This window comes from Heteronotia binoei, chromosome 5 (assembly GCF_032191835.1).
Source record: "Heteronotia binoei isolate CCM8104 ecotype False Entrance Well chromosome 5, APGP_CSIRO_Hbin_v1, whole genome shotgun sequence".
NCBI lineage: Eukaryota > Metazoa > Chordata > Lepidosauria > Squamata > Gekkonidae > Heteronotia > Heteronotia binoei.
In genome coordinates this window covers 15,121,205-15,148,011 of record NC_083227.1, presented here as the reverse complement: position 1 = coordinate 15,148,011, position 26,807 = coordinate 15,121,205, and the positions used below count along the sequence as shown (strand labels likewise).

At 48.0% G+C, this 26,807-nt stretch overlaps 1 protein-coding gene and 1 pseudogene across 1 annotated transcript; both read left to right on the top strand.

Annotated features, from left to right (window-relative positions):
- Positions 1 to 26,807, top strand: part of LOC132571738 (oocyte zinc finger protein XlCOF6-like) — a 317,052-nt pseudogene that overhangs the window by 49,682 nt on the left and 240,563 nt on the right.
- On the top strand, positions 84 to 13,095 carry LOC132571078 (oocyte zinc finger protein XlCOF22-like). Its single transcript, XM_060237741.1, has 6 exons — positions 84 to 181; positions 5,378 to 5,861; positions 6,195 to 6,309; positions 7,255 to 7,325; positions 7,551 to 7,677; positions 10,546 to 13,095. The coding sequence occupies exons 2-6, from the start codon at positions 5,436 to 5,438 to the stop codon at positions 11,865 to 11,867; spliced, it is 2,061 nt and encodes a 686-aa protein (XP_060093724.1). The 5' UTR covers positions 84 to 181; positions 5,378 to 5,435; the 3' UTR covers positions 11,868 to 13,095.

Here is a 26,807-nt window from a genome sequence, read left to right as displayed (position 1 = left end):
AGAGCTGGGGGCTAGAGAGGCCGAGCGAAGGACCGGGAGGGGGGAGAGGAGAGGCTCTTTTCCTGCGCGGGGGGGGGGGGGGAGCTTTGCCATTGAATCTCGGGAGAGAGCAGGGAGGACTTCAGGCATGCAGCAGAAGGCGGAGGCCTTGCAGCCGGGTCCCGGGAAGGTTGACTCACAAGTAAGTCATTGGGGGCGAGGGATAAGCTTTGCAATGGGAGAGACTGCTGCTATCCTGTCTGTTTTTGGCGGGGAGTTGGTATTAAATCATTTTTTAAAAGATAACAATCCGTTTCTAAGAAAACACATCCCTGCAGGGGGAAAAAAAAGGAGAAGCCAATGATCTCTGGGTCTCTCATCAGCCCTTTCAAGGTAAAGGAGTTGAAAGGGCATTAGCAGACCACATCTAAGACCTCTGGGATAACTCTATCTGTTTGTCTGTCATTAGCAGATCTCTGGAATAATTTATCTATCTGTCTGTCTGTCTATCATACTACTGCTAAGACAAGTCTCCCCCATCCTATAACCATGCATTGGATTTTTCCTACCTAAATGCAGAACTTTACATTTATCCCTGTTAAAATTCGTTTTATTTTTAGCCCAGCTTTCCAGCCTGTCAAGGTCATCCTGTATCCTGTTTCTGGCTTCTTCTGTGTTTGCAACCCCTCCCAATTTAGTATCATCTGCAAATTTAATAAGCATTCCCTCTATTCCTTCATCCAAATCATTGATAAAGATGTTGAACAAAACAGGTCCCAGGACGCATCCTTGAGGCACTCCACTTGTCACTCCTCTCCAAGAGGATGAGGAACCGTTCACAAGCACTCTTTGGGTGCGATCTGTCAGCCCGTTACAGGTCAGGTGAGCTCCTGCCCAAAACAAGGCCTGGGGATAACTAATCTAGTCTGTCTGTCTGTCTACCTACCTATCTATCATATGGCACACACAGGATGTATACCTTGATATAAAATATGAATTGCAGAATTGTAGATTTATACCCCACCCTTCTCTCTGAATCTGGGACTCATAAGAACATAAGAGAAGCCATGCTGGATCAGGCCAATGGCCCATCCAGTCCAACACTGTGTCACACAGTGGCCAAAAAAAAAGGGAGGTTCACAAGTGGGGCTAGAAGCCCTTCCCCCCCAAAAGCACCAAGAATACAGAGCACCACTGCCCCAAACAGTTCCAATAATATGCTGTGCCTAATAGCCATTGATGGATGTCTGCTCCATATTTTTATCCAAACCCCTCTTAAAGCTGGCTATGATTGTAGCTGCAACCACCTCCTGTGGCAGTGAATTCCACATGTTAATCACCCTTTGGGTGAAGAAGTACTACCTTTTATCCGTTCTAACCCTTTTGCTCAGCAATTTCATTGAATGCCCACGAGTTCTTGTATTGTGAGAAAGGGAGAAAAGTACTTCTTTCTCTACTTTCTCCATCCCATGCATAATCTTGTAAACCTCTATCATGTCACCCCGCGGTCGACGTTTCTCCAAGTTAAGAGCCCCAAGCATTTTAACTTTTCTTAATAGGGAAAGCGTTCCAAACCTTTAATCATTCTAGTTGCCCTTTTCTGCATTTTTTCTGCATTTCTGCATTTATCCTTTTTGAAGTGCGGTGACCAGAATTGCACACAGTATTCCAAATGAGACCGCACCATCGATTTATATAGGGGCATTATGATACTGGCTGATTTGTTTTCAGTTCCCTTCCTAATAATTCCCAGCATGGCGTTGGCCTTTATTGTTGCAATCGCACACTGTCTTGACATTTTCAGTGAGTTATCCACCACGACCCCAAGATCTCTCTCTTGGTCAGTCTCTGCCAGTTCACACCCCATCAACTTGTATTTGTAGCTGGGATTTTTTGGCCCCAATTGCATTACTTTGCACTAGGCCACATTGAACCTTATCAGCCACGCTGATGCCCACTCACCCAGCCTCAACAGATCCCTTTGGAGTGCCTCACAGTCCTCTCTGGTTCTCACCACCCTGAACAATTTAGTGTCATCTGCAAACTTAGCCACTTCATTGCTTACTCTCAACTCCAAATTATTAATGAACATGTTAAAGAGCATGGGACCCAGTACTGAGCCCTGCGGCACCCCACTGCTTACCGTTCTCCACTGTGAAGATTGCGCTTTATACTCACTCTCTGTTTCCTATTAATTAGCCAGTTTTTGATCCACAAGAGGACTTGTCCTTTTACTCCGTGACTCTCGAGCTTACTCAGGAGCCTTTGATGAGGAACTCAGAGCGGCTTACAATCTCCTATATCTTCTCCCCCCACAACAGACACCCTGTGAGGTGGGTGCGGCTGAGAAAGCTCTCACAGAAGCTGCCCTTTCAAGGACAACTCCTGCAATAGGCTATTGCAGGACAACTCCTGCAATAACCCAAGGCTATTCCAGCAGGTGCAAGTGGAGGAGTGGGGAATCAAACCCTGTTCTCCCAGAGAAGAGTCCGCACACTTAACCAACCAAGTTGACCCCTAGATCCTTTTCCGTCTCTTTTCTGACCAGCTTATGAGATGAAGAGGGCTCTGCTGGCTTTAGTTTAAGATATTGGATTGGATTTATATCCCGCCCTCCACTCCGAAGAGTCTCAGAGCGGCTCACAATCTCCTTTCCCTTCCTCCCCCACAACAGACACCCTGTGAGGTGGGTGGGGCTGGAGAGGGCTCTCACAGCACCTGCCCTTTCAAGGACAGTCTCAGAGCAGCCTACAATCTCCTTTCCCTTCCTCCCCCACAACAGACAGCCTGTGAGGTGGGTGGGGCTGGAGAGGGCTATCACAGTAGCTACCCTTTCAAGGACAGAGGCTCAGAGCGGCCTACCATCTCCTTTCCCTTCCTCCCCCACAACAGACACCCTGTGAGGTGGGTGGGGCTGAGAGGGCTCTCACAGCAGCTGCCCTTTCAAGGACAGAGGCTCAGAGCGGCCTACAATCTTCTTTCCCTTCCTCCCCCACAACAGACACCCTGTGAGGTGGGTGGGGCTGGAGAGGGCTCTCACAGCAGCTGCCCTTTCAAGGACAGAGGCTCAGAGCGGCCTACAATCTCCTTTCCCTTCCTCCCCCACAACAGACACCCTGTGAGGCGGGTGGGGCTGGAGAAGGCTCTCACAGCAGCTGCCTCTGTTTAGGCCTCTGTCAAAATGTTGATGTGACCTCAGCTTGTGGGTTCTGTGGGGCAGAACCTGGAATGAATCTTGCAATAATTTAAAGAGGATAAAACGTTTTCCCTTTTCACTTAAGATCATATTTCCTTCTTTGGCGGTTTCTAAACGGAGGCTGGATGCCCATCTGACAGCCATGCTGATTCTGTAAACTTAGGTTGATCATGAGAAGGAGGGTGGGAAAGGATTGCATCAGTGCCTCGTTCTTGTGGACTCCCTCTTACACGCCCAGGGAAATGCCGATTGTCACTTTGGGGCCAGTTTGGCAAGGGATCCCGGAGGGGTTCCCCCCTCCCCTGTCTTCTGACTCCGACCGAGATAAATAGAGGCAGGCATGTTTTTATTTGTGGTTCGTATTGGTGGTCCAAGACAGAACCTGATTAATGAATGAATAGACATTTAGCCATCTTAAATACATCATTTTAGCACCTATTTTTATATCTTATATGTTTATATGTTTTTATGTATTTTAAATAATTTATTGTAATTAATGTTTAAGTTGTTATGTTTTATGAATCACGGGACTCCCATGTCTATTATTGTTTAATGTGAATCATGAGACTCCCGTGTCTGTTAGCCGCCCTGAGCCCGCCTAGCGGGGAGGGCGGGATATAAAAATAAAATATTATTATTATTATTATTATTATTGGGGCAGAAAGATGGGATCTGAATTTTGTAAACGAAAAAAAATCTCAGCGTTGCTGGTTGTAGGGAGGCTGAGAAGGGGCTCCCAGGTGTGATCCACTGGGAGCAATCATCCAAGCTGATCAGCCGCCTCATCTGCCATGCATTTTTGATTGGTGCTTCCTTTCCCTGGGATGTTTTCATGGCATTACACAGCCTCCCCTTGCTCCTGTCAATCAAGGCAGCCTCTCGGTCCTGACTTGGAAAGGCTTGAAGGCCCTCTACCTTTTCCCCTCTGCTGGCTCTTTGGATAGAGCAGTTGCTTTATCCATATATGGAAGAGCCGATTTGGTGTAGTGGTTAAGTGCGCGGACTCTTATCTGGGAGAACCGGGTTTGGTTCGCCACTCCTCCACTTGCACCTGCTGGAATGGCCTTGGGTCAGCCATAGCTCTGGCAGAGGTTGTCCTTGAAAGGGCAGCTGCTGTGAGAGCCCTCTCCAGCCCCACCCACCTCACAGGGTGTCTGTTGTGGGGGAGGAAGGGAGAGGAGATTGTAGGCCGCTCTGAGCCTCTGTCCTCGAAAGGGCAGCTGCTGCGAGAGTCCTCTCAGCCCCACCCACCTCACAGGGTGTCTGTTGTGGGGGAAGAAGGTAAAGGAGATTGTCGGCCGCTCTGAGCCTCTGTCCTTGAAAGGGCAGCTGCTGTGAGAGCCCTCACAGCCCCACCCACCTCACAGGGTGTCTGTTGTGGGAGAGGAAGATAAAGGAGATTGTAGGCCACTCTGAGTCTCTATCCTTGAAAGGGCAGCTGCTGTGAGAGCCCTCTCCAGCCCCACCCACCTCACAGGGTGTCTGTTGTGGGAGAGGAAGATAAAGGAGATTGTAGGCCACTCTGAGCCTCTATCCTTGAAAGGGCAGCTGCTGTGAGAGCCCTCTCCAGCCCCACCCACCTCACAGGGTGTCTGTTGTGGGGGAGTAAGGGAAAGGAGATTGTAGGCCGCTCTGAGACTCTGTCCTTGAAAGGGCAGCTGCTGTGAGAGCCCTCTGCAGCGCCACCCACCTCACAGGGTGTCTGTTGTGGGGGTCGAAGATGTAGGAGATTGTAAGCTGCTCTGAGTCTCTGATTCAAGAGAGAAGGGCGGGGTATAAATCTGCTGTCTTCTTCTTCCTCTTCTTTTTCTTCTTCTGCTTCTTTGTATGTCCAGCCTACACAGGAGATACCTGCCATGGTTAAGCCATTACTAGCCACTTTGTCTCAGACTTCAGTTTAACCTGATATCCAGGGACAGATTGATCCCCAGAAATCAGAGGCCAAGTCCAAAACTTGCACAACGGATTTTTGTTGTGCAAAATCTGAAGGACCAAATAGGCATATCTAAAAGAGCCTGCTGTGTAGTGGGGTCTAAACAACATTAGTCCTGACCTGAAAACTACAACATGGACGCTGCTTTTGATCCGCCGGGGTAACCCTTAAGTGTCTCTTGACCAGGAACAGTAGCGCCATTCTCTTTTGATATCCTTCTGCCTTTTTGATTATTTATTTATTTATGATTTCCCCCTCCCTCTTTATAGTCACACAAGTAAGGGTATCTTTCCAGTGCTGGAGGTGACTCAAAAGAAGGAGAAGGAGATGGAAGAACAGGGCCCAGAAGAACCTGGAATTGGCAAGAGATCAAGGAAGGAGCTCCATCTCATCCAAGCAGGGAGTGCTGCTGAATACATTTGGGAAAGTGTTGTGCCAGAAATCTTGGCTCAGGAGACTCTGACCACGGGTATGCACAACCGATGCTTCCGACAGTTCCGCTACCATGAGGCCGAGGGGCCCCGAGAGGTTTGCAGCCAGCTCCATGGACTTTGCATCCAGTGGCTGAAGCCGGAGAGGTACTCCAAGAAGCAGATCCTGGACCAGGTGATCCTGGAGCAGTTCCTGGCCATCCTGCCCCAGGAAATGCAGTGCTGGGTCAGAGGATGTGAGCCGGAGACCAGTTCCCAGGCGGTGGCCCTGGCGGAAGGTTTCCTGCTGAGTCAGGCAGCGGAGAAGAAGCAGGCAGAGCAGGTGAGGGAATTTCCTTTGCTCGTTTCAGGCAACAACTGAAGTCTGCTTAGAGCACACGAAAGTTTACTTTCTGAATAAAACTTAGCTGGTCTTCAAGGTGCTTCTTGTCTACTGCTTTGTTCTATAACTTTATCCTAAGTCTTCCCTGCCAGATATTTCCACGTCTAAAGAGTTCTCTAGGCTGGGAAGAAAAGTCAACCCTAATTTTTGCCCCTCTGGTTGAAGCAGCTCTGCTGGTCGATGCAGGGAAGAAGAGTGTGGGAGGGGGACAAGATCCGTCTGCTGGGCCTGTTCCACGCCTTCTCTTACCCCTCTCCCTTGCTGCTCTTCCAGAGATGGGGGCCATCCATGAAGATGGAAACGACATTCCCTGAGGCAGAAGGAGCTCCATCCGAGGAAGGGCAGAGGGCTCTGGCCCAGGAGGGTGCCCAAGATGCCCTCTCATGCGGTAAGGCTGTTTTGTGGCTTGATGGGGTTGGGGCACACCATGAAGACCTTGGGTAGATAAGGGGAAATGGTTGTGTAACCAACTTAGATTAAATTTGTGGGACTCAGAACCATAGAATGTACCGATAGGCACTCCTTCTAAGGGGAATAAATTGATTCCTGGGTGGCAATTGCATTTGGTATAGTGGTTAAGAGCCCAAACGCAAACCTGGGAGAACCGGATCTGATTGCTCACTCCTCCACATGCACCTACTGGTGTGACCTTGGGTCAGTCATAAGTTCTTTCAGAGGTTTTCTCTCAAGATCAGTCCTTGAAAGAGCTCTCTCAGGCCTACTTACCTCACAGGGTGTCTGTTGTGGGGAGGAGAAGGAGATTGTAAACCGCTCTGAGACTGAGTGAAGGGCAGAATATAAATCCAGTTTCTTCTTTTCTCCTCCTCTTCCTCTTAAATTAAAATATTCACATCTCACCTTCTTTCTATTAGAGGGACTCCAGGCAGCAAACATATTTCTGCCTAAACATATTTCCCTGCGAGGAAGGGATGGTGGCTCAGTGGTAGAGCATCTGCTTGGGAAGCAGAAGGTGCCAGGTTCAATCCCTGACATCTCCAACTAAAAAGGGTCCAGGCAAAATAGGCGTGAAAAATCTCAGCTTGAGACCCTGGAGAGCCGCTGCCAGTCTGAGTAGACAATACTGACTTTGATGGACTGAGGATCTGATTCAGTATAAGGCAGTTTCATACGCTCATGTTCATAAAGTAATGGATATTGATTAAAAGTAACTTAAATAGGTATTTTTGAACATATTTCTATGAAATAGTTTGAATACTACAGATATTATATTCGATTCAGTAATGAAAAAAGATTCTCTTCCTTTTTTTTTCTTGACCACAATTCCAACTTGGTCCGGTATTGGTTAATTATTGCCTTCCTTCCTCCTTTGCAGTCGATGCACAGATGCTCTCAAGCTGTCATCTTTGCACAGATGTGGAAGCAGCTGCTGAACCTCTGGTCCAGGTAGGGGAGATGAGAGGGAGGGTGACCTGGGTTCCCCCTTCCTTCTCAGTGAAACTTTTGTTCCAGCACGTGCTGTTAAGGTACCTGGACAAGAGAGGCCCTAAACTCCACTCCCTTTACACCTGCCAAGCTCTCCATCCTGCACATACCCAGAATGCTGCTTTCCAGTGTGTACATTCTCTGCCTGGCATAATCTCTGACGCGGGAACCTGCTTTCTCTTTCAGTGTCCCTTTTCCTTCGAGGAGGTGGCCGTGTATTTCACGGAGGCCGAGTGGGCCTTGTTGGATCAGGACCAAAGAGCCCTCTACAAGGAGGTGATGCTGGAGAACTATGGGAGCGTGGCCTCTCTGGGTAAGGATCTTTCATAGGCGCCAAAGGTGCAAATTGCTGCCATTGGGATGATGCTGAAATCAAAATTTTGAACGATTATATCTTGTGTTGTGGCGGCAACTTGAGAATTTCTCAAGAGGAGATCAAGAGAGTATTTCTGGCTGCGAGTGGGTATCCTTCACGGTTATGTCAAGGGAATGGATGAGAAATAACCATGGATGGCTTAACAAAAGAAAACCATGTTGGATCAAGCCAGTTGTCCATCCAGTCCAACACTATAGGTCAAACAATGGCCCCAGAACAGGTACCATCAGGAGGTCCACCAGTGGGCCCAGTTTGTGTTTTTCATCCGTCATGACCCAGATGGGGGTAGCCAACTGACGCTGCCACTGCCCTGGAATTAGGGTCCCAGAGTACCCTCCCAAGCCCTTCAAATTTCCCTTGCTTTGGCCAAGAAATTAGGTTTATGAAAAGAAAATGCTTATTTTAAACAGGAAAATCAATAAGGGCAAGTGAACAGATAAATGCTTTGATACTATCTAGTAATGTGGGTGAAGGAAAATAAATATAATGTCCCTAATGCGACCAGACTTAACCAGGGCTTTTTTTGAGCAGGAACGCACAGGAACACAGTTCTGGCTAGCTTGGCATCAGGGGGTGTGGTCTAATATGCAAATGAGTTCCTGTGAAGCAATGGTGAAGTTATGGGTGTGGCCTGATATGCAAACGAGTTCCTGTTGGGCTTTTACTACCAAAAAAGCCCTGGACTTAACTATCCCTCATCTATTAGGCCACCAGGCCTCAGCCTGCTCACTCTCTCCCTCAGAGTGAGGGTCTTCCTCCTAAGCAACAGCCATCCTGCCTGCTTGGTCTCTCAGGAGGAAAGAACAGTATTTATCTCTTTAACAGTATTTATCTCTTGAGCTTTTAAGCCATTCTCCTCAGAGCCTACTTGGACGCCGATTGGCTAAAAGCAGCGCCAAGCATTCTGGGAATAGTAGGCTGTCTTTCCCTACTGTGACACAGGCCTCACTGGCTCCCTAGGCCTCTGTCTCACAGCACAGATCATGACACCATCTTAGAAAGTCTTGGTCTGGAAACTGTGTACTGAGGACGGCTGGCCTTCTGAGGCCTGAAATCTGGAAGACTGGGAAATCCCTTCTGGGACGGCTCAGCAGTGGCTCAATTTGGTGTAGCCGTTAAGTGCGCGGACTCTTACCTGGGAGAACCGGGTTTGATTCCCCACTCCTCCACTTGCACCTGCTGGAATGGCCTTGGGTCAGCCATAGCTATCGCAGCCTCTCAGCCTCACCCACCTCACAGGGTGTCTGTTGTGGGGGGAGAAGACATAGGAGATTGTAAGCCGCTCTGAGTCTCTGATTCAGGGAGAAGGGCGGGGTATAAATCTGCAATTCTTCTTCTTCTTGAGGGAAAGCAGCATCCTTAACTACTGGATGTTCCAGGTTAAGGGCCTCGTAGCTTGTGAAGAGCCCTGCTGGATATGGGCATTTCCCCAACTCCTGTTTCTTAGAATAGTCAGCTAGATGCCTCCTAGCCTCCCCTTCCCCCAACAGCTGGCATCTCGTTCAAAAACCATGGGGGTTCCCTTTGAAATGTTTGGTTTCATTTGGTGAGGCTGTGGGTTCTCCTCCCCCTCACCCCCAGAAACATATATTTTAGCGGGGCTTTTTCTGAAGCAGGAACTCTTTTGCATATTAGGCCACACACACACGATGTAGCCAATACTTCAAGAGCTTACAGGGCTTTTAGTACAGGGCCTACTGTAAGCTTCAGGAGGATTGGTGACATCAGGAGGGTGTGTGGCATATTATGCAAAGGAGTTCCTGCCACAAAAAAAGCCCTGTATTTTAGGAAGTTGTAAAACTAGCTTCTCTTTGTTCTTGTTACAATTAGAAGGAAACTCTGCGCAATCAGAGGACTGGATACTGTGATAACTTCTTGTAGGTAATCATCAAAAGACCTGTGTAATACCTGGGCCTTGATAGCCCACGAAAGCTCGATCTCATCAGATTTTGGAAGCTAAGCAGGATTGATTCTGGCAAGTACTTGGATGGGAGACCTCCTTGGAATACCAGAAGCGGGAGGCAGGAGCAGGCTTTATTCAGCCACCTCTCTGAATATCCTCCAGGCCCCCAGTAGGGGTCAATCATCAGAAGTTTCCATGACTTCCAGGTGCTCTATCTCTCTCTCTCTCTCTCACACACACACACTACTAAAATGCCAAAACAAGTAGAAAAAAAGACTTACATGGCAAGTCAAATGCAAAAGGTGGGAAAACCATTCATTGCTACTTTTTGCCTTCTAGTGCATATTGGGGAGTTTTAGGGAGGGGATGGATAGTCAGAATATAAAAACAGCACTGCTGAAGGGTCCTGCCAGATTGGAGCAAAACCACTGTGCAGACACAAAATAAATCAACAATATTAGAATAAAGAGTCCAAATAATGTATAAAGATTTAGTGAAATTGACTGTGATTGAATTTCCAGGGGAAGCCTTTGAATGGACCTTTTGCATTCTCCATGGAATCTTCTTGAAAATTATTGTGGAATCCATCCCCTCATGAAATATACTTCCTGTGTATTTGCTGGTACCTTTATATATTATTTGGACTCTTTATTCTAATATTGTTGATTTATTTTGTGTTCACACAGTGGTTTTGCTTGGATCTATTAACTGTGTAGCAACTTTGTTTTCTGTCCTTTTGAAGGATCCAGCCAGGGCAAAGTTGTGACCAGAAGTTCAGGATGAGTGGAAAGGGGAGAGAAGCTCTGACAGAAGAAACAAAATGCACACTATTTATCAAGAGTGAATGACTTGCAGCTTGAGTTCTTGTGTGAGTGCTGATTGGATCTCTCTCCTTATTCCAGCCAAAGACGTCAAGGAGACAGCTGAGGAATTCCAGGAGTTCTCATTGGAAAGAGATGAGAAAGAAGAGTCTGAATATAACTTCCGGGATCGAGATGGACCAGAGAGGCAGGAAGGAAGCCAGGGTGACAAGACAAGGGAAATACCCAATCCCTCCCGAGGAAGGAATTTCCATGGAATAAGTCACATGGTGGAAGAAACACACATATACTTGGACTGGGAACTGAATTGTTCAGATCAAACTCAGTATGATATTGATTTGCAAAAGCACCCTGCCCATAATTGTTTGCAGTGTGGAAAGAGCTTCCATTGTGGGGAGGAGCTCATTGCACACCAACGAATCCATATAGGAGAGAAACTGTATTGCTGCTCAGACTGCGATGAGAGTTTCTCAGAGAAATCGAGCCTTTTGCAACACCAGAGTTCCCACCATTCAGAAGGAGAGCCAATGATCTACGCAGAGAGTGGGAAGAGTTTATTGGATGGGAAGGTACATAAATGCTTTCTGTGTGGAAAGTGTTTCAAGTGCAGATCGCATCTCCTTTTGCATCAGACAACCCATGCGGAGGAGAAACCTTTTGAATGCTTAGAGTGTGGGAAGAGATTCCAACGCAGTGTTGATCTTCGAGGGCATCAGCGAATCCACACAGGGGAGAAGCCCTTTGAGTGCTCCGTGTGTGGAAAGAGATTCACTCAGAGTGGCAATCTTCAAAGGCATCGAAGAACTCACACAGGGCAGAAACCTTTCGAGTGCTCAGAGTGTGGAAAGAGCTTTAAATGGCAAGGCCATCTTCAGCGGCATCAGAGAACTCACGCAGGAGAGAAAACTTCTGAATTTTCAGATTGTGGAAAGAGCTTCAGCCGGAGTGGGGATCTTCAGCAGCATCCGAGAACCCACAGAGCTGAGAATCCTTTTGAATGCTTAGCGTGTGGAAAGACATTCACCTGTAAAGGCCAACTTCAGGAGCATCAAAGAATCCACACAGGGGAGAAGCCATTTGAATGCTCCGAGTGTGGAAAGAGATTCCGTTGGAGCGTCAATCTTCAGCAGCATCAAAGAATCCACACAGGGGAGCAGCCTTTTGAATGCTCCGTGTGTGGAAAGAGATTCAGTTGGCGTGGCAATCTTCAGCAACATCAAAAAATCCACACAGGGGAGAAACCTTTCGAATGCTCCAAGTGCGGAAAAAGATTCACACAGAAATCCCACCTTCAACAACATCAAAAAACTCATAAAAGGGGAAATCACGTAGCTCCTCAGACCTCTGACAAGACCTTCCTCGAGTTTCACACCGTAATACAACCACAGACTACACAGAGTTGAAACCTTTAAAACTATAGGAAAGAGTGCGCGTCTGCTCAGAAACTGTACTGAAATCATAGAAAAGAAACACAATTCAAACCCGGGAGCAGCGGTATAAATGCTCAGATTGTGGAAGGAGCTTTGGTCATGAATAAAGACTCTAGTGGGAAGGTGGCAAGGATGTGTTCTGGGGGGGGGGGGGACGACAGTGCGGTAGGATTATTATTAAAACACAAGTTTTATTAGTGATTCTGCATGGTTTCACAAGCTTGGCAGATTGTATCAGGTTCATCAGACAGTCAGTCATGCAACCGGCTAGATTCCCTCCTTGTCTTCCTGGTCACCAACCCTTCTCTGCAGCTCAGGAGCCCTTAAATCCTCTCCAGCCCCACCTGGAGAAGGGCTGGGCTTCAAACAGTCTCAGCCTCTTGGTGACCCTACAACTGATGCAGTTGCTCCTGAAGCCTCCTTAGTCCCACCTGGCAAAGGGCTTTGATCCAAGAAGGCTTGGCCCTTGGGTGAACTCTCACAAATGGAAACTGTCTTCACGTACCCCCTTCCCATGGCACCATAGAATCATAGAGTTGAAAGGGACCATACAGACCATCTAGTCCAGGGGTGGCCAAACTTGCTTAAATGTCAGATGTTTGAGAGCCACAAGACAAGGAAGGAAGGAAGGAAGGAAGGAAGGAAGGAAGGAAGGAAGGAAGGAAGGAAGGAAGATGGGGAGGGAGTGGTGGAAAGAAAGCAACTTTAAATGCATTCTCCAATGTGCTTGGATAAGCACTTTAAAGAGAAATGCCTTCTTCAAGCCAGTCAACGTGGTGGGGGCTTTGAGAGCCACACAATATGTGTGAAAGAGCCACAGTTTGGTCACCCATGATCTAGTCCAACCCCCTGCTCCATGCAAGAACCCCTTGCACCATAATAGTATTGGATATTGTAACTGTGCATGCAAGAGGATCTGGGAGGGAATAGATAAGAGAATTCTCTCACTCCTACACTTGGTGGTTGGCCCCACCATCTCCTCAGTTTGATGTTGAGCCCCTTTGGCCATTCCTTGCCGCCTCCTCCTCCTCCTCCTCCTTCTTCTTCTGTAGGACCTCTCTTCTCACTCTTAGCTGGGCTTGGAGCTGTAGAAAGATAACCTTTTTGAAGTTAATCTGTTCATGATAAGTTAGAGGCACCAATGTGTATATGTCATGCAAAATGTTCTTCTATTTATGTGAATAAAATTCCTTTCTCTTGTTACCATTGCCGTCAGGAGATCTTTGTAATTTGTTTGAACGGCATTTCCCCCCTTAACTGGGAAACATGGAGGATTGGGGAAACTGCATATAGGTTCTGTGCTTCCAAGTCAATTTTTTTTTTTACATTTAACCCAATAAATACTGTTTCTATCAAAGAGGGTTACATTTATTTCTTTAGTCCTTTTAAATGACCATCCTTCCTCCAAGGAACTCGAGGGGGTGTACGTTAGTTACCTCTCCCATTCTGCCCTCACATCGATAAACAGGGGCACAAACTCTCTCTAAACAAGGCAAGTGAAAAACAAGTTAGGTGAATGTGCTGGAAAATGAAAAATCTCCTAGACTTGCCAGAAACCCAAAAAAATCATTAGGGAAGGTAATTAGATGACTGGAAGACAGAAAGACTGATGAGCTCCATGCATTTTGTATGAACTTTGTTGCAGAAGATGTTTTTGTGCCATGTAAAGACTTCGGTTGGGTTGCCAATCCCCAGGTGCGCAAACCAAACAGGAAGCACACAGTATGGTTGGAAACCTAGAAAGAACCGTGTTCAAAAGAGTTATAAAGTATCTCAAAAAGTCTCTATGGACTAAGAAATAACTACAACAATTTTACAAGCTAAATGCCAAAATGCATTTACTCCAAGGCTAATTAATAAAGCTGTGAATACATTAAAGGCATTAAACCTAACCTTACATACTCTTAAAGTGATATTTGAACAATTACAAATCATACAAAAAAACACGTCACTTCAAAAGTCCATCCCAAAAAGGTTGCTGAAATGTAGCAGTGTTGACATGCAGACCTCTGTAAAAAACAAAGTTGTTGTTGAAGAACTCTCAAAACAACAATGTTGCAGTGTAGTGAAGACTCGAAGATGAATAAGAAGTATAATTGATAACGCGTTTCCCAGGTAAATTTACGTGTTTCGATGCCAACTTCCTCTGTTCCAAATACTTCAATAATCTGGAACCAATGCTCTGTAATCTATAACAATGTGCGCACCGTTAATCAATTACTCCAAACAGGCATTTGCGGTTCTTGAAATGTCTGTTTGGAGTAATTGACTAACTGCACACACATTGTTATAGAGCATTGGTTCCAGATGATTGCTCCTGACTCCACCGCCAAAGTCTCCTGGCTCCACCCCCAAAATTCCCAGATATTTCTTGAATTGGACTTGGCAACATTAGACTTGGTACTTAATGGATGGACTTCAGAAACCCAAGATGTGACTGTCACTGCTTGAAAGGACTTTGAAAGAGGTTTAGAGAAATGGCTGAGGGCAGGGCCGTCAGCAGCTATTAGAGATGATAGCTATCTAGAACATAAGAGAAGCCATGTTGGATCAGGCCAATGGCCCATCCAGTCCAACACTCTGAGTCATAGAAGAACATAAGAGAAGCCCTGTTGGATCAGGCCAATGGCCCATCCAGTCCAACACTCTGAGTCACATAAGAACATAAGAGAAGCCATGTTGGATCAGGCCAATGGCCCATCCAGTCCAACACTCTATGTCCCACATAACAATTGAGTTCAACACCCCTGCTTCAGTTAATTTTCTCTCTCTCTCTTCCCTTCTGCTCAAAGGTACCATTGTTTGTGATGGCTGAATGGCCTGGGATTATCCTAGGGTTGCCAATTCCGACGTGGGGGCAGGGGATTCCCCAGGTTGGAGGCCGTCTCCCCACGTTAGGGTCAACAGGAAGCCGGGGGGGGGGTGAGGGAAATGTCTGCTGGGCACTCCATTATTCCCTATGGCAGGGGCGGGGAACCTCCATCCCGAGGGCCGTATGTGGCCCTCGGGGATTGCTGGGTCGAACCAAGCCATGTGGCAGCCTCCCTGGGGCCTGGCTGGCCAGCGAGGATCATGGGGCCCAGTCGTGCTGTGCAGCAGCCTCCCCAGGGCCAGGCAAAGATCACAGGGCGCAGATGTACTGTGCAGCAGCCTCCCTGGGGCCTGGCTGGCCGGTCAGAATTGCTGCAGGGCCTGGAAAGTTACTGTCCCAGTTCAGTTTGCACTTGATTATCCCAGATGGGGTGGCCTAATGTGCTAATGAGTGTGTGACCTAATATGCTAATATTAGGGGATGTGGTCTAATATGCTACTGAGTTCCTGCTGGGCTTTTTCTACAAAAAAGCCCTGAACCTATGCATTTGCCTAGGGCGGCGGGCTGGGTGTGCGTGTGCCAGATTAGGCTCTCCCCACATGACTTCAAATAGAAAAACAATTCTTTGCATGAATTTTGCTGACCTGAATCATTCTCTCTCAGCGGAGCACAGTTTTTTAAGTTGATGATTTTTTATGGTCCGTGAATGATGTTATAAATATCCATATGGCCCTTGGCAGAAAAATGCTTCCCCACCCCTGCCCTATGGAGATCAATTTCCATAGGATACAATGGAGAATTGATCAGCGGGTATCTGGGGCTGGGAGGGAGACTGTTTTTTGAGGTAGAGGCACCGAATTTGCAGCATGGCATTCAGTGCCTCCCCCCAAAATACTACCCAAGTTTCAAAAGGATTGGAGCAGGGGGTCCAATTCTATGAGCCCCCAAAGAAGGTGCCCCTATCCTTCATTATTTCCATTGGAGGGAAGGCATTTAAAAGGTGTGCAGTCCTTTGAAATGTGATGGCCAGAACTCCCTTTGGAGTTCAATTCGGCTTGTCACAACCTTGCTCCTGGCTCCACCCCCAATGCCTCCTGGCTCCACCCCCAAAGTCCCCAGATATTTCTTGAATTGAACTTAGCAGCCCTACGTTTAGACGCGCTTCGGATTGCTTGGTGTGAGTCTGCTTTAGTTAATTTCCTCTCTTTTCTTCTTCTGCTGCTCAATTGGTACCATTGTTTGCAATGGCTGAATGGCCTGGAATTTCCCAGGAGAGCAAAACCGCTGAGCTGCATTATAGGACGTCGCTGAAGGCTAATCTATCAGGGTCCGGGCGCAGCTCTTGATGGGGGAGGGCGAGAAGCAATATTTTTTTCCATTTGCCTGCAGCTCTGAAAGGGTTAAACGGACCGAGCTGTCTGCTAGAGAGGCCGAACAAGGAGGGGGGCCGGAAAAGAGGAAAAGGCTCTTTTCCTGTGAAGGGGGGGGGGGTTGAGCTTTGCTATTCAATTGCCAAAGAGAAGGGGAAGGACTGCAGCCAGAGCCTATGAAAATTTACTCGCAAGTAAGTCAGGGAGGGGATAAGCTTCTCAAACTTGGAGAGCAATGCTGCTGCCCTGTGCATTATTGAGGGTGGATCTGGGTTTCAGAGAGCTTTGAAATTTGGTTTTCTTAAAGGTAAAAGTAAAGCCCTGTGCAAGCACCAGTCGTTTTCGACTCTGGGGTGACGTTGCTTTGACAACGTTTTCACGGCAGACTTTTTATGATTTGCCATTCATTGCCTTCCCCAGTCATCTACACTTTCCCCCCAGCAAGCTGGGTACTCATTTTACTGACCTCAGAAGGATGGAAGGCTGAGTCAGCCTTGAGCCGGCTACCTGGAATCAGCTTCCACTGGGATCGAACTCAGGTCGTGAGCAGAGGGCTCCGACTGCAGTACTGCAGCTTTACCACTCTGCGCCACGGGGCTCACATAAAGGTAAAGGTAGTCCCCTGTGCAAGCACCAGTCGTTTTCGACTCTGGGGTGACGTTGCTTTCACAACGTTTTCACGGCAGACTTTTTACGGAGTGGTTTGCCATTGCCTACCCCAGTCATCTACACTTCCCCCCCCCCCCCCAGCAAACTGGGAACTCATTTTACCGACCTCGGAAGGATGGAAGGCTGAGTCGACCTAGAGCCGGCTACCTGAACTAGCTTCCGCTGGGATCAAACTCAGGTCGTGAGCAGAGGGCTCTGACTGCAGTACTGCAGCTTTATCACTCTGCGCCACGGGGCTCATGTAAAGGTAGTCCCCTGTGCAAGCACCAGTCGTTTCCGACTCTGGGGTGACGCTGCTTTCACAACATTTTCACGGCAGACTTTTTACAGGGTGGTTTGCCACTGCCTTCCCCAGTCATCTACACTTTCCCCCCAGCAAGCTGGGGACTCATTTGACTGACCTCGGAAGGATGGAAGGCTGAGTTGACCTAGAGCCGGCTACCTGAACCCAGCTTCTGCCAGGATCGAACTCAGGTTGTGAGCAAAGCTTAGGACTGCAGTCCTGCAGCTTTACCACTCTGCGCCGTGTGGCTCCTTGGTTTTCTTAGGTATGTTAGCTGCCTTGTGGAGGAAGAGCTGCCAATCCCCAGGTGGGGGCAGGGACCCCCTGGCTTGCAGGCCCTCCCCCCCCCTTCAGGGTCATCAGAAAGTGGGGAGGGGGGAAGGGAAATGTCTGCTGGGCACTCCGTTATTCCCTATGGAGACTGATTCCCATAGGTTATGATACAAAATTGATCCATGGGTATCTGGGGCTCGGGGGGGGGGCTGTTTTGAGATAGAGGCACCCAATTTTCAGCATAGCATCTGACGCCTCTCCTTGAAAAAGCCCCCAAGTTTCAAATGGAGTGGACCAGGGGGTCTAATTCTATGAGCCCTCAAAGAAGGTGCCCTTGCCCTTCATTATTCCAAATGAAGGAATAATGAAGGGACGGTGGCTCAGTGGTAGAGCATCTGCTTGGGAAGCAGAAGGTCCCAGGTTCAATCCCCAGCATCTCCAAAAAAGGGTCCAGGCAAATAGGTGTGAAAAACCTCAGCTTGAGACCCTGGAGAGCCGCTGCCAGTCTGAGTAGACAATACTGACTTTGATGGACCAAGGGTCTGATTCAGTATAAGGCAGCTTCATATGTTCATTTGAAAGGAGTGTGGTCCCTTTAAATGTGGTGGCCAGAACTCCCTTGGGAGTTCAATTGTGCTTGTCACACCCTGGGCTCATTCCCAAAGTCCCCAGGTATTTCTTGAGTTGGACTTGGCAACTTATGTGGGGGCAGAAGGGCTGGCTTTGGAGAATAAGAATGAACATAAATAAATTTTCAGATACAGAGGTCGTAGGAGAAGAAGCTATTACATTTATATTCTGCCCTATACTCTGAATCTCAGTCTCAGAGCAGTCACAGTTCCCTTTACCTTCTTCCCCAACAACAGACACCCTGTGAGGTGGGTGGCACTGAGAGAGCTCTTACAGCAGCTGCCCTTTCAAGGACAACTCTGTGAGAGCTATGGCTGACCCAAGACCATTCCAGCAGCTGCAAGTGGAGGAGTGGGGAATCAAACCCGGTTTTCCTCGATAAGAGTCCGCACACTTAACCACTACACCAAACCGGCTCAGTAGCAAGGGCTCAGTCGGGAGTGTTAGACTTATTCCCAAGGGAGGAATCACTCACTCACCTCCCCAAGGGCTCTCCCCACCCCCCATCTGCAGATTCCCTGCCTTCTCCTGTTCATCCCAGCAGCCGCTGTGTTGTGACCTGCCGATGTGACACTCCCCTCTGCCCCTTCCCCTCTGCTGGCTGCTTGGACAGAGTTTTCGCCTAATGCTTCTGGTATAGTGGTCTGGTTCAGTGGTTAAATGTGTGGACTCTTATCTGGGAGAACCGGGTTCGATTCCCCACTCCTCCACTTGCAGCTTCTGGAATGGCCTTGGGTTGGCCATAGCTCTCGCAGAGTTGTCCTTGAAAGGGCAGCTGCTGTAAGAGCTCTCTCAGCCCCACCCACTTCACAGGGTGATTGCTGTGGGGGAGGAAAGTAAAGGAGATTGTGAGGCACTCTTAAGATTCAGAGTGGAGGGCAGGATATAAATCCAGTGTTGTAATCGTCGTCGTCTTCTGTTGAGGGGATGGAAAAGGTGTTACTAGTCTTTTTGTCCTGAGCTCTAGTTTACTTTGAGACTTAGCTCCCAGGATAGAAGATATTGAAGAAGATATTGGATTTATATCCCGCCCTCCACTCCGAAGAGTCTCAGAGCGGCTCACAATCTCCTTTACCTTCCTTTCCCACAACAAACACCCTGTGAGGTGGGTGGGGCTGGAGAGGACTCTCACAGCAGCTGCCCTTTCAAGGACAATCTCTGCCAGAGCTATGGCTGACCCAAGGCCATTCCGGCAGGTGCAAGTGGAGGAGTGGGGAATCAAACCCGGTTCTCCCAGATAAGAGTCCGCACACTTAACCACAACACCAAACTGGCTCTCCAGTTTGGATAGACTGATACCTAGTCATTGTCAATCATCAGTCAAACCTTTAATGTCATAATAATACCAGTCCAAAACAGTCCCAAAACTAGACACCTAAAATATAAAAGAAGGTCGCCACCAACCAGAGCCCACTGAAATTAAAAAGGCAAAGCGGGGAGGCAAAATAGAGCTACATATTGTATTTTCTAGCCCCTAACTTCCATACACGTGGCAAAAGCTCAGCCACCGATGCGGTGGTTTTGGGGGACTTGTCAGATAACAAGAAGGCTAAATCATTATTGGTCAGGGGTGGAGCTCCTTTGCATATTAGGCCACACACGCCGGATGTAGCCAATCCTCCATGAGCTTACAGGTCTCTTTTTTTGTAAGCTCTTGGAGGATTGGCTACGTTAGAGAGGTGTGGCCTAATACACAAAGGAGCTCCTGCTAGAATTCTACCCCTGTTATTGGTCATAGGTTTTGCAGAAGGGAGAAGAGGGTGAATCAAGAAGTGGTGCAGAGAAGAATAAGGGGAGCACCTAGCCACTGGAATAGATTGTTAAAGATTAAATAGAAAAAGTTTATTTTCCTAAATACATTGTTCCTACGGCACAATGACATTAATCCTGATGTACAAACTATCACAAGGACTCTCCTTCCAATCCTTTGAGGCAATTCTTAGAAGTCTCTTGACCAGGGTTGGTGATGTAGCTCTGTTCTATTGGTTTCTTTCTGCCCTTTTGATACCTTTTCCTCTCCGTCTTCATAGCCGAGTAAGAGTACCCGTTCCACAGTCAGAGGTGACCCAAGAGATGGGAAAGAAGTTGGAAGAAGAGGACCTGGAATAGGCAGGAGATCCAGGAAAGATTCTCATTCCATCTAAGCAGGGAGTGGTGCTGAATTTTGGGGGAAAGCTGCTCCAGAGATCATGGCTCAGGACACCATGACCGTAGATGTACACAGCTGGTGGTTCAAGCAGTTCCGTTACCATGAGGCTGATGGGCCCCGAGAGGTTTGCAGCCGGCTCCATGGACTTTGCAACCACTGGCTGAAGCCGGAAAAGAACTCCAAGAAGCAGATCCTGGACCTGGTGATCCTGGAGCAGTTCCTGGCTATCCTGCCTCAGGAAATGGAGTGCTGGGTCAGAGGATGCAGGCCGGAGACCAGTTCCCAGGCGGTGGCCCTGGCCGAAGGTTTCCTCCTGAGTCAGGCAGAGGAGAAGAGGCAGGCAGAACAGGTGAGGGTATTTCATTCATTCAATTCAAGCAACGACCTTTTATCCCAGGGGCAGCCAAAGTTACTTAACACATGAACACATGAAGCTGCCGTATACTGAATCAGACCCTCGGTCCATCACAGTCAGTATTGTCTACTCAGACTGGCAGCGGCTCTCCAGGGTCTCAAGCTGAGGTTTTTCACACCTATTTGCCTGGACCCTTTTTAGTTGGAGATGCCGGGGATTGAACTTAGGACCTTCTGCTTACCAAGAAGATGCTCTACCACTGAGCCACCGTCCCTCCCCTTAATGTAAGAGCCATATAGAATATTTTTGAGAGCTACCAAACATGGACATCAGATGTTTGAGAGCCGCCAGGCAGGCAAGCCGGTAAATAGATGGAGGAAGGGGGGGGGGGGAGAGAGGTGAAAATAAAGCAACTTTAACTGCTGGCTGATGGGGTGGTGTGGGCTTTGAGAGCCACACGATGTGTGTGAAAAAAAATAATTTGTGGGTCCCAAGCCACAGTTTGCCCACCCCTGTTTTATCCTAAGCCTTCCCAGCCAGATATTTTTTCACCAAATATTTCTGGCTGTAGATAAGTCACTTGGCTGAGTAGAAAACCCAATTCCTGATTCTTGTCCCTGTGGGTGAAACAGCTCTGCTAGTCAACGTAGGTGTGAGAAATCTGGGAATGGGGCAGGATTTGTCTCCTTAGCCTGTTCCATTCCTTCTCTTACTCAGTTTGGTGTAGTGGTTAAGTGCGCGGACTCTTATCTGGGAGAACCGGATTTGATTCCCCACTCCTCCACTTGCACCTGCTGGAATGGCCTTGGGTCAGCCATAGCTCTCGCGGGAGTTGTCCTTGAAAGGGCAGCTGCTGTGAGAGCCCTCTCCAGCCCCACCCACCTCACAGGGTGTCTGTTGTGGGGGAGGAAGGGAAAGGAGATTGCAGGCCGCTCTGAGCCTCTGTCCTTGAAAGGGCAGCTGCTGTGAGAGCCCTCTCAGCCCCACCCACCTCACAGGGTGTCTGTTGTGGGGGAGGAAGGGAAAGGAGATTGCAGGCCGCTCTGAGCCTCTGTCCTTGAAAGGGCAGCTGCTGTGAGAGCCCTCTCAGCCCCACCCACCTCACAGGGTGTCTGTTGTGGGGGAGGAAGGGAAAGGAGATTGCAGGCCGCTCTGAGCCTCTGTCCTTGAAAGGGCAGCTGCTGTGAGAGCCCTCTCCAGCCCCACCCACCTCACAGGGTGTCTGTTGTGGGGGAGGAAGGGAAAGGAGATTGCAGGACGCTCTGAGCCTCTGTCCTTGAAAGGGCAGCTGCTGTGAGAGCCCTCTCAGCCCCACCCACCTCACAGGGTGTCTCTTGTGGGGGAGGAAGGGAAAGGAGATTGTAGGCTGCTCTGAGCCTCTGTCCTTGAAAAGGCAGCTGCTGTGAGAGCCCTCTCAGCCCCACCCACCTCACAGGGTGTCTGTTCTGAGGGAGGAAGGGAAAGGAGATTGTAGGCCGCTCTGAGCCTCTGTCCTTGAAAGGGCAGCTGCTGTGAGAGCCCTCTCAGCCCCACCAACCTCACAGGGTGTCTGTTGTGGGGAGAGAAGATATGGGAGATTGTAAGCCGCTCTGAGTCTCTGATTCAGAGAGAAGGGCAGGGTATAAATCTGCAATTTTCTTCTACTTCTTACTCATCTCCTTTTCTGCTCTTTCAGATGTGGGCACCATCAATGACGATGGAAGCAAAGTTCTCTGAGGCAGAAGGAGCTCCACTGGAGGAAAGGCAGACAGAACAGGCCCAGGAGCACACCCAGAATACCTTTTCAGATGGTAAGGGTGCCTTGTGCCTGGGTGGGACATGTAGTGAAGTTGTTGGGTAGATGATTTGGGGCAGGAAAAAGGTGGAATTACTGCTGCACACAACACAGAGTATATTCCTGGGACCAGGACTGGCTCTAGGACGCATGCCGCACTAAGCGGACTCATGGACTGCCGCCCCCCCCCCTAGGGTTCCACCCCCCCCACCATGCCTCCTCCTCCCTCCTCTCCCCATCAGGTCTATTTCAGTGCCCAGGAATGGGAGGTCGAGCACCGTATTCTTGGGCTATCTAAAGGTCTCCCTTGCCAATCAGCTGATTGGTGGGTAAAACCTTGCCAGAGGCTCCCAGCTCCTATGGCAGCCCTCCCACACGTTCACTGTCAGTGCTGGGTTGAGGGGGCAGGCCAGCAGCAGCGGGAAGGACCAGTGAGGTGTTGAAAAAGCAGCTGCCGCTGCCTCCTCCCCACTTCCTTCCCAATCCAGGAAGGAAGTGGGGAGGAGGTGGTGTCGGCCGCCGCTTTTTCAGCGGCTCGCTAAAATGTGGGTACCTGAGGCTTCCATCCGCATCTTGGGGAGTTCACAAAAAATTCATTATGAGTTTTGTTGAGTGTAGTTAGAGCAAGGTTTCACAGCCTTGGGGACAAGGGTGCGTGAAACGGGACTCAGACAAGCAAATGAAAGAGGAAGTCTAGGCTAACGCTTTTCATTCCAATTATCTCCTTCTTGCAGGCAGCGGAGAGACGGCCAGCTGTCTTCTTTGCAAAGATTTGGAGATGGCTGCTGCGCCTTCAGTCCAGGTAGAGGAAATGAGTGGGGGACAGTCTGGGTCTCCTTTCCTTCCTCAGGAGGTTTTTTTGCTTCTGCAGTTGCCACTAAAGGTGTCCAAGGGAAAGAGGCTCTCAGCACCACTCCCTTTACCCGTGCCGATCTCTCCCTCCTTCATTCTCCCAGAATGCACTCTTCCAGTGTGCCTTCTCTGCCTGACATGATCTCTGAGAAGGGAATTTGCTTTTTCTTTCAGTCTCCATTTTCCTTTGAGGAGGTGTCAGTCTGTTTCACTGAGGCAGAATGGGCCCTGCTGGATCCCAGACAAAGAGCTCTCTACAGGGAAGTCATGCTGGCAAACTATAGGAGTGTGGCCTTTCTAGGTAAGGATCTTTCACAGGTGTCAAAGGTGCGAATTGCTGCCATTGGGATAAGGCATGAATCAAAATATTGAACATGAATACATCATTTTCAGGCCTGCCCCACTACTTGTCCCCTGTTGGGGGTCTTGAGGAGTCAGGGTGGCAGTGAAAGCGATGTTTGGCATGGTGTGTGAGAGTGACCCAAGCTACCTGGCTTGCCAGGAGCAACTGCAGCCAGTGTTGCAGCCATCATCTGAGCCAGAGAAGGTGTCTTGGCCTGAGGCAAAGCATTACAAGATGAAAAAAAGAGAAGAGGGTTAGCTATACAAAATATCAAACTATACTATCAAACTATCAAGGAGCTACAGTAGCTGGATTTCAGACTGGATTAAAAATCCAAATGGAAGGAATATTAAATTGGAAATAAAGGTAAAAGTAGTCCCCTGTGCAAGCACCAGTCATTTCCGACTCTGGGGTGACATTGCATCACGACGTTTTCATGACAGACTTTTAATGGGATGGTTTGCCATTGCCTTCCCCAATCATCTACACTTCCCCCCCAGCAAGCTGGGGACTCATTTTACTGACCTCGGAAGGATGGAAGGCTGAGTCAACTTTGAGCCAGCTACCTGAACCCAGCTTCTGCCGGGATCAAGCTCATGTTGTGAGCAGAGGGCTCCGACTACAGTACTGCAGCTTTACCACTCTGCGCCACTGAACTCCCTGTTTATGGTTAAAGTTTATGTTTAATTATTAATTATTATTTGATTGTAATATGTGAAGGTAGTTGATCATTGTAGATGGCTATATTTTATTTTATATTTATTTTATTTAGTTTCTATTTTATTTTTATGTTGTTAAAACTGAAAAAATACAAATAATTTTTTTAAAAAAGAAAGAAAGACACTGTGAGATCCCAGATCCTAATTCCCAATTGCCTACCTTTACAACGCACCTTCGCCCCTGAATGGTATTGTAGTCATCCGTTGTGACTGAGATCTAGAATGGATCTGTCCCCTTTTCGCTGGTTGAGATTGTGGGCTTTAATCTTGATCAAATGTCGACTGAGAGAAAAATCGACTGAGAGAAACATTGACTGAGAGAAATGTCAGCTGAGGGGTGACATGATACAAGATTATGCGTGGGATAGAGAAGATAGAGAAAGAAGTACTTTTCTCCCTTTCTCACAATATGAGAACTTGTGGATATTCAATAAAATTGCTGAGCAGTCGAGTTAGAGCTGATAAAAGGAAGTCCTTCACACAAAGGGTGATTAACATGTGGAATTCACTGCCACAGGAGGTGGTGGCGGCTACAAGCATAGACAGCTTCAAGAGGGGACTGGATAAGCACATGGAGCAAAGGTCCATCAGTGGCTATTATCCACAGTGTATTGTTGGAACTCTCTTTCTAGGGCAGTGATGCTCTGTATTCTTGGTGCTTGGGGGGGCACAGTGGGAGGGCTTCTAGTGTCCTGGCCCTACTGGTGGACATCCTGATGGCACTTGGGTTTTTTGGCCACTGTGTGACACAGAGTGTTGGACTGGATGGGCCACTGGCCTGATCCAACATGGCTTCTCTTATGTTCTTATGATCTTATCACATTTCCATCCTTCCAGAAGACTTGTTCCTGTCTCTTAGATTCCTTTCACCCCCCTCATAAGAATTATCCCTTTCTCTCTCTGTGCCAAAGAAGCCAGGAATGTAAGAAAGACTACAGTGGGGACAGACAAAACCCCAGCATCTGAAGAAAGGCTGGAGAGTTTCTCAAGAGGATCTCAAGAGAATATTTCCTTCCCAGATGAGCTGACTGAGAGTGAGTATCTTCATGGTTATGCCAAAGGAACAAGCAAGAAAACAGGAATGGAGAATTTCTGCTTCACTTCTTAGCAGCTCTTAGTTTGGTAGAGATTTCAGGGGCAGAATTCTAGCAGAAGCTCCTTTGCATATTAGGCCACACACCCCTGGTGTAGCCAATCCACCAAGAGCTTACAAGGCTCTTTTTTGTAAACTCTTGGGGGATTGGCTACACCAGGGCTGTGTGGCCTAATATGCAAAGGATCTCCTGCTAGAATTCCATCCCTGGGTGGAATTATCAAGCCTGCTGGGTGAGGAGGGAGGACGAATTTTTAGGACCTGGGATCTGGAAGCTCAGAAGCTCCTTCTGGGGGCTGAACTCAGCAGGGGCTTTTGAAGGGTTGCAGTATCCTTAAATACTGGCTATTCCAGGAAAGGGGCTGGTAACTTGCAAACACTCCTACTGGACAAGGGCAAAGCCCTATCTCCTGTTTCCAAGACCAGTCAGCTATATGATGCATCCTCAGACACTTTTTCTGATGCCCACCAAGCGTTTTTAGGAAGCTGGTGGGACCAAATAGGGCTTTCGCCCAGCAGGTCTTCTGATTGACTACTGAAAATCCGTCTGCTGCCACAGCACAAGGATCTAAGCTGTGTTACTGAAACTAAGCTTGGGCAGCCATTTTTGTGGCTAGCTAGCTCTGCTTCCTACGGCAGCCATTTTGTTCCAGCATCCACTGTGCAGTGTCAGAATTCCACACATGCCTGCAGGTTCAAAAAGTTCAGGGATTCCTGAGCAATGCTCCCTCTAAGCTGTGGAATCTAGTGTGTAAAAATTCTACTTGATAAGCTACTGGCAACTGCACAAATTAGTTTGCTCTGGGGCCGTTTTTCCCGAGCCAAGACAAAAATGTGTGACTTGGATGCTTTAAAAACAGTGAGCTTAAGGTGGGCTCAGGGCAGCTTACAACATTAAAACATTACAGGAGCAATAAATAAAACATATCCATGCTGGGAATTCTTCAGAAGGGAATTGAAAACAAATCAGCCAGTAACATAATGCCCCTGTATAAATCGATGGTGTGGTCTCATTTGGAATACTGTGTACAATTCTGGTCACCGCACCTCAAAAAGGATATTATAGCATTGGAAAAAGTGCAGAAAAGGGCAACTAGAATGATTAAAGGTTTGGAATGCTTTCCCTATGAAGAAAGGTTAAAACGCTTGGGGCTCTTTAGCTTGGAGAAATGTCGACTGCGGGGTGACATGATAGAGGTTTGCAAGATTATGCATGGGATGGAGAAAGTAGAGAAAGGGGTACTTTTCTCCCTTTCTCACAATACAAGAACTCGTGGGCATTCAATGAAATTGCTGAGCAGTCAGGTTAAAATGGATAGAAGGAAGTACTTCTTCACCCAAAGCGTGATTAATGTGCGGAATTCACTGCCATAGGAGGTGGTGGCGTCTACAAGCATAGCCAGCTTCAAGAGGGGGTTAGATAAAAATATGGAGCAGAGGTCCATCAGTGGCTATTAGCCATAGAGTGTGTGTGTGTGTGTGTGTGTGTGTGTATATATATATATATATATATATATATATATATATATATATATATATATATATATATATATATATATATTGGCCACTGTGTGACACAGAGTGTTGGCCT

Coding starts and splice junctions, on each gene's coding strand:
- LOC132571078 (XM_060237741.1), top strand. CDS start 5,436: ATGGAAGAACAGGGCCCAGAAGAACCTGGAATTGGCAAGAGATCAAGG. Junction 5,862..6,194: donor AGAAGAAGCAGGCAGAGCAG/GTGAGGGAATTT, acceptor CTGCTCTTCCAG/AGATGGGGGCCATCCATGAA. Junction 7,326..7,550: donor CTGCTGAACCTCTGGTCCAG/GTAGGGGAGATG, acceptor TTTCTCTTTCAG/TGTCCCTTTTCCTTCGAGGA.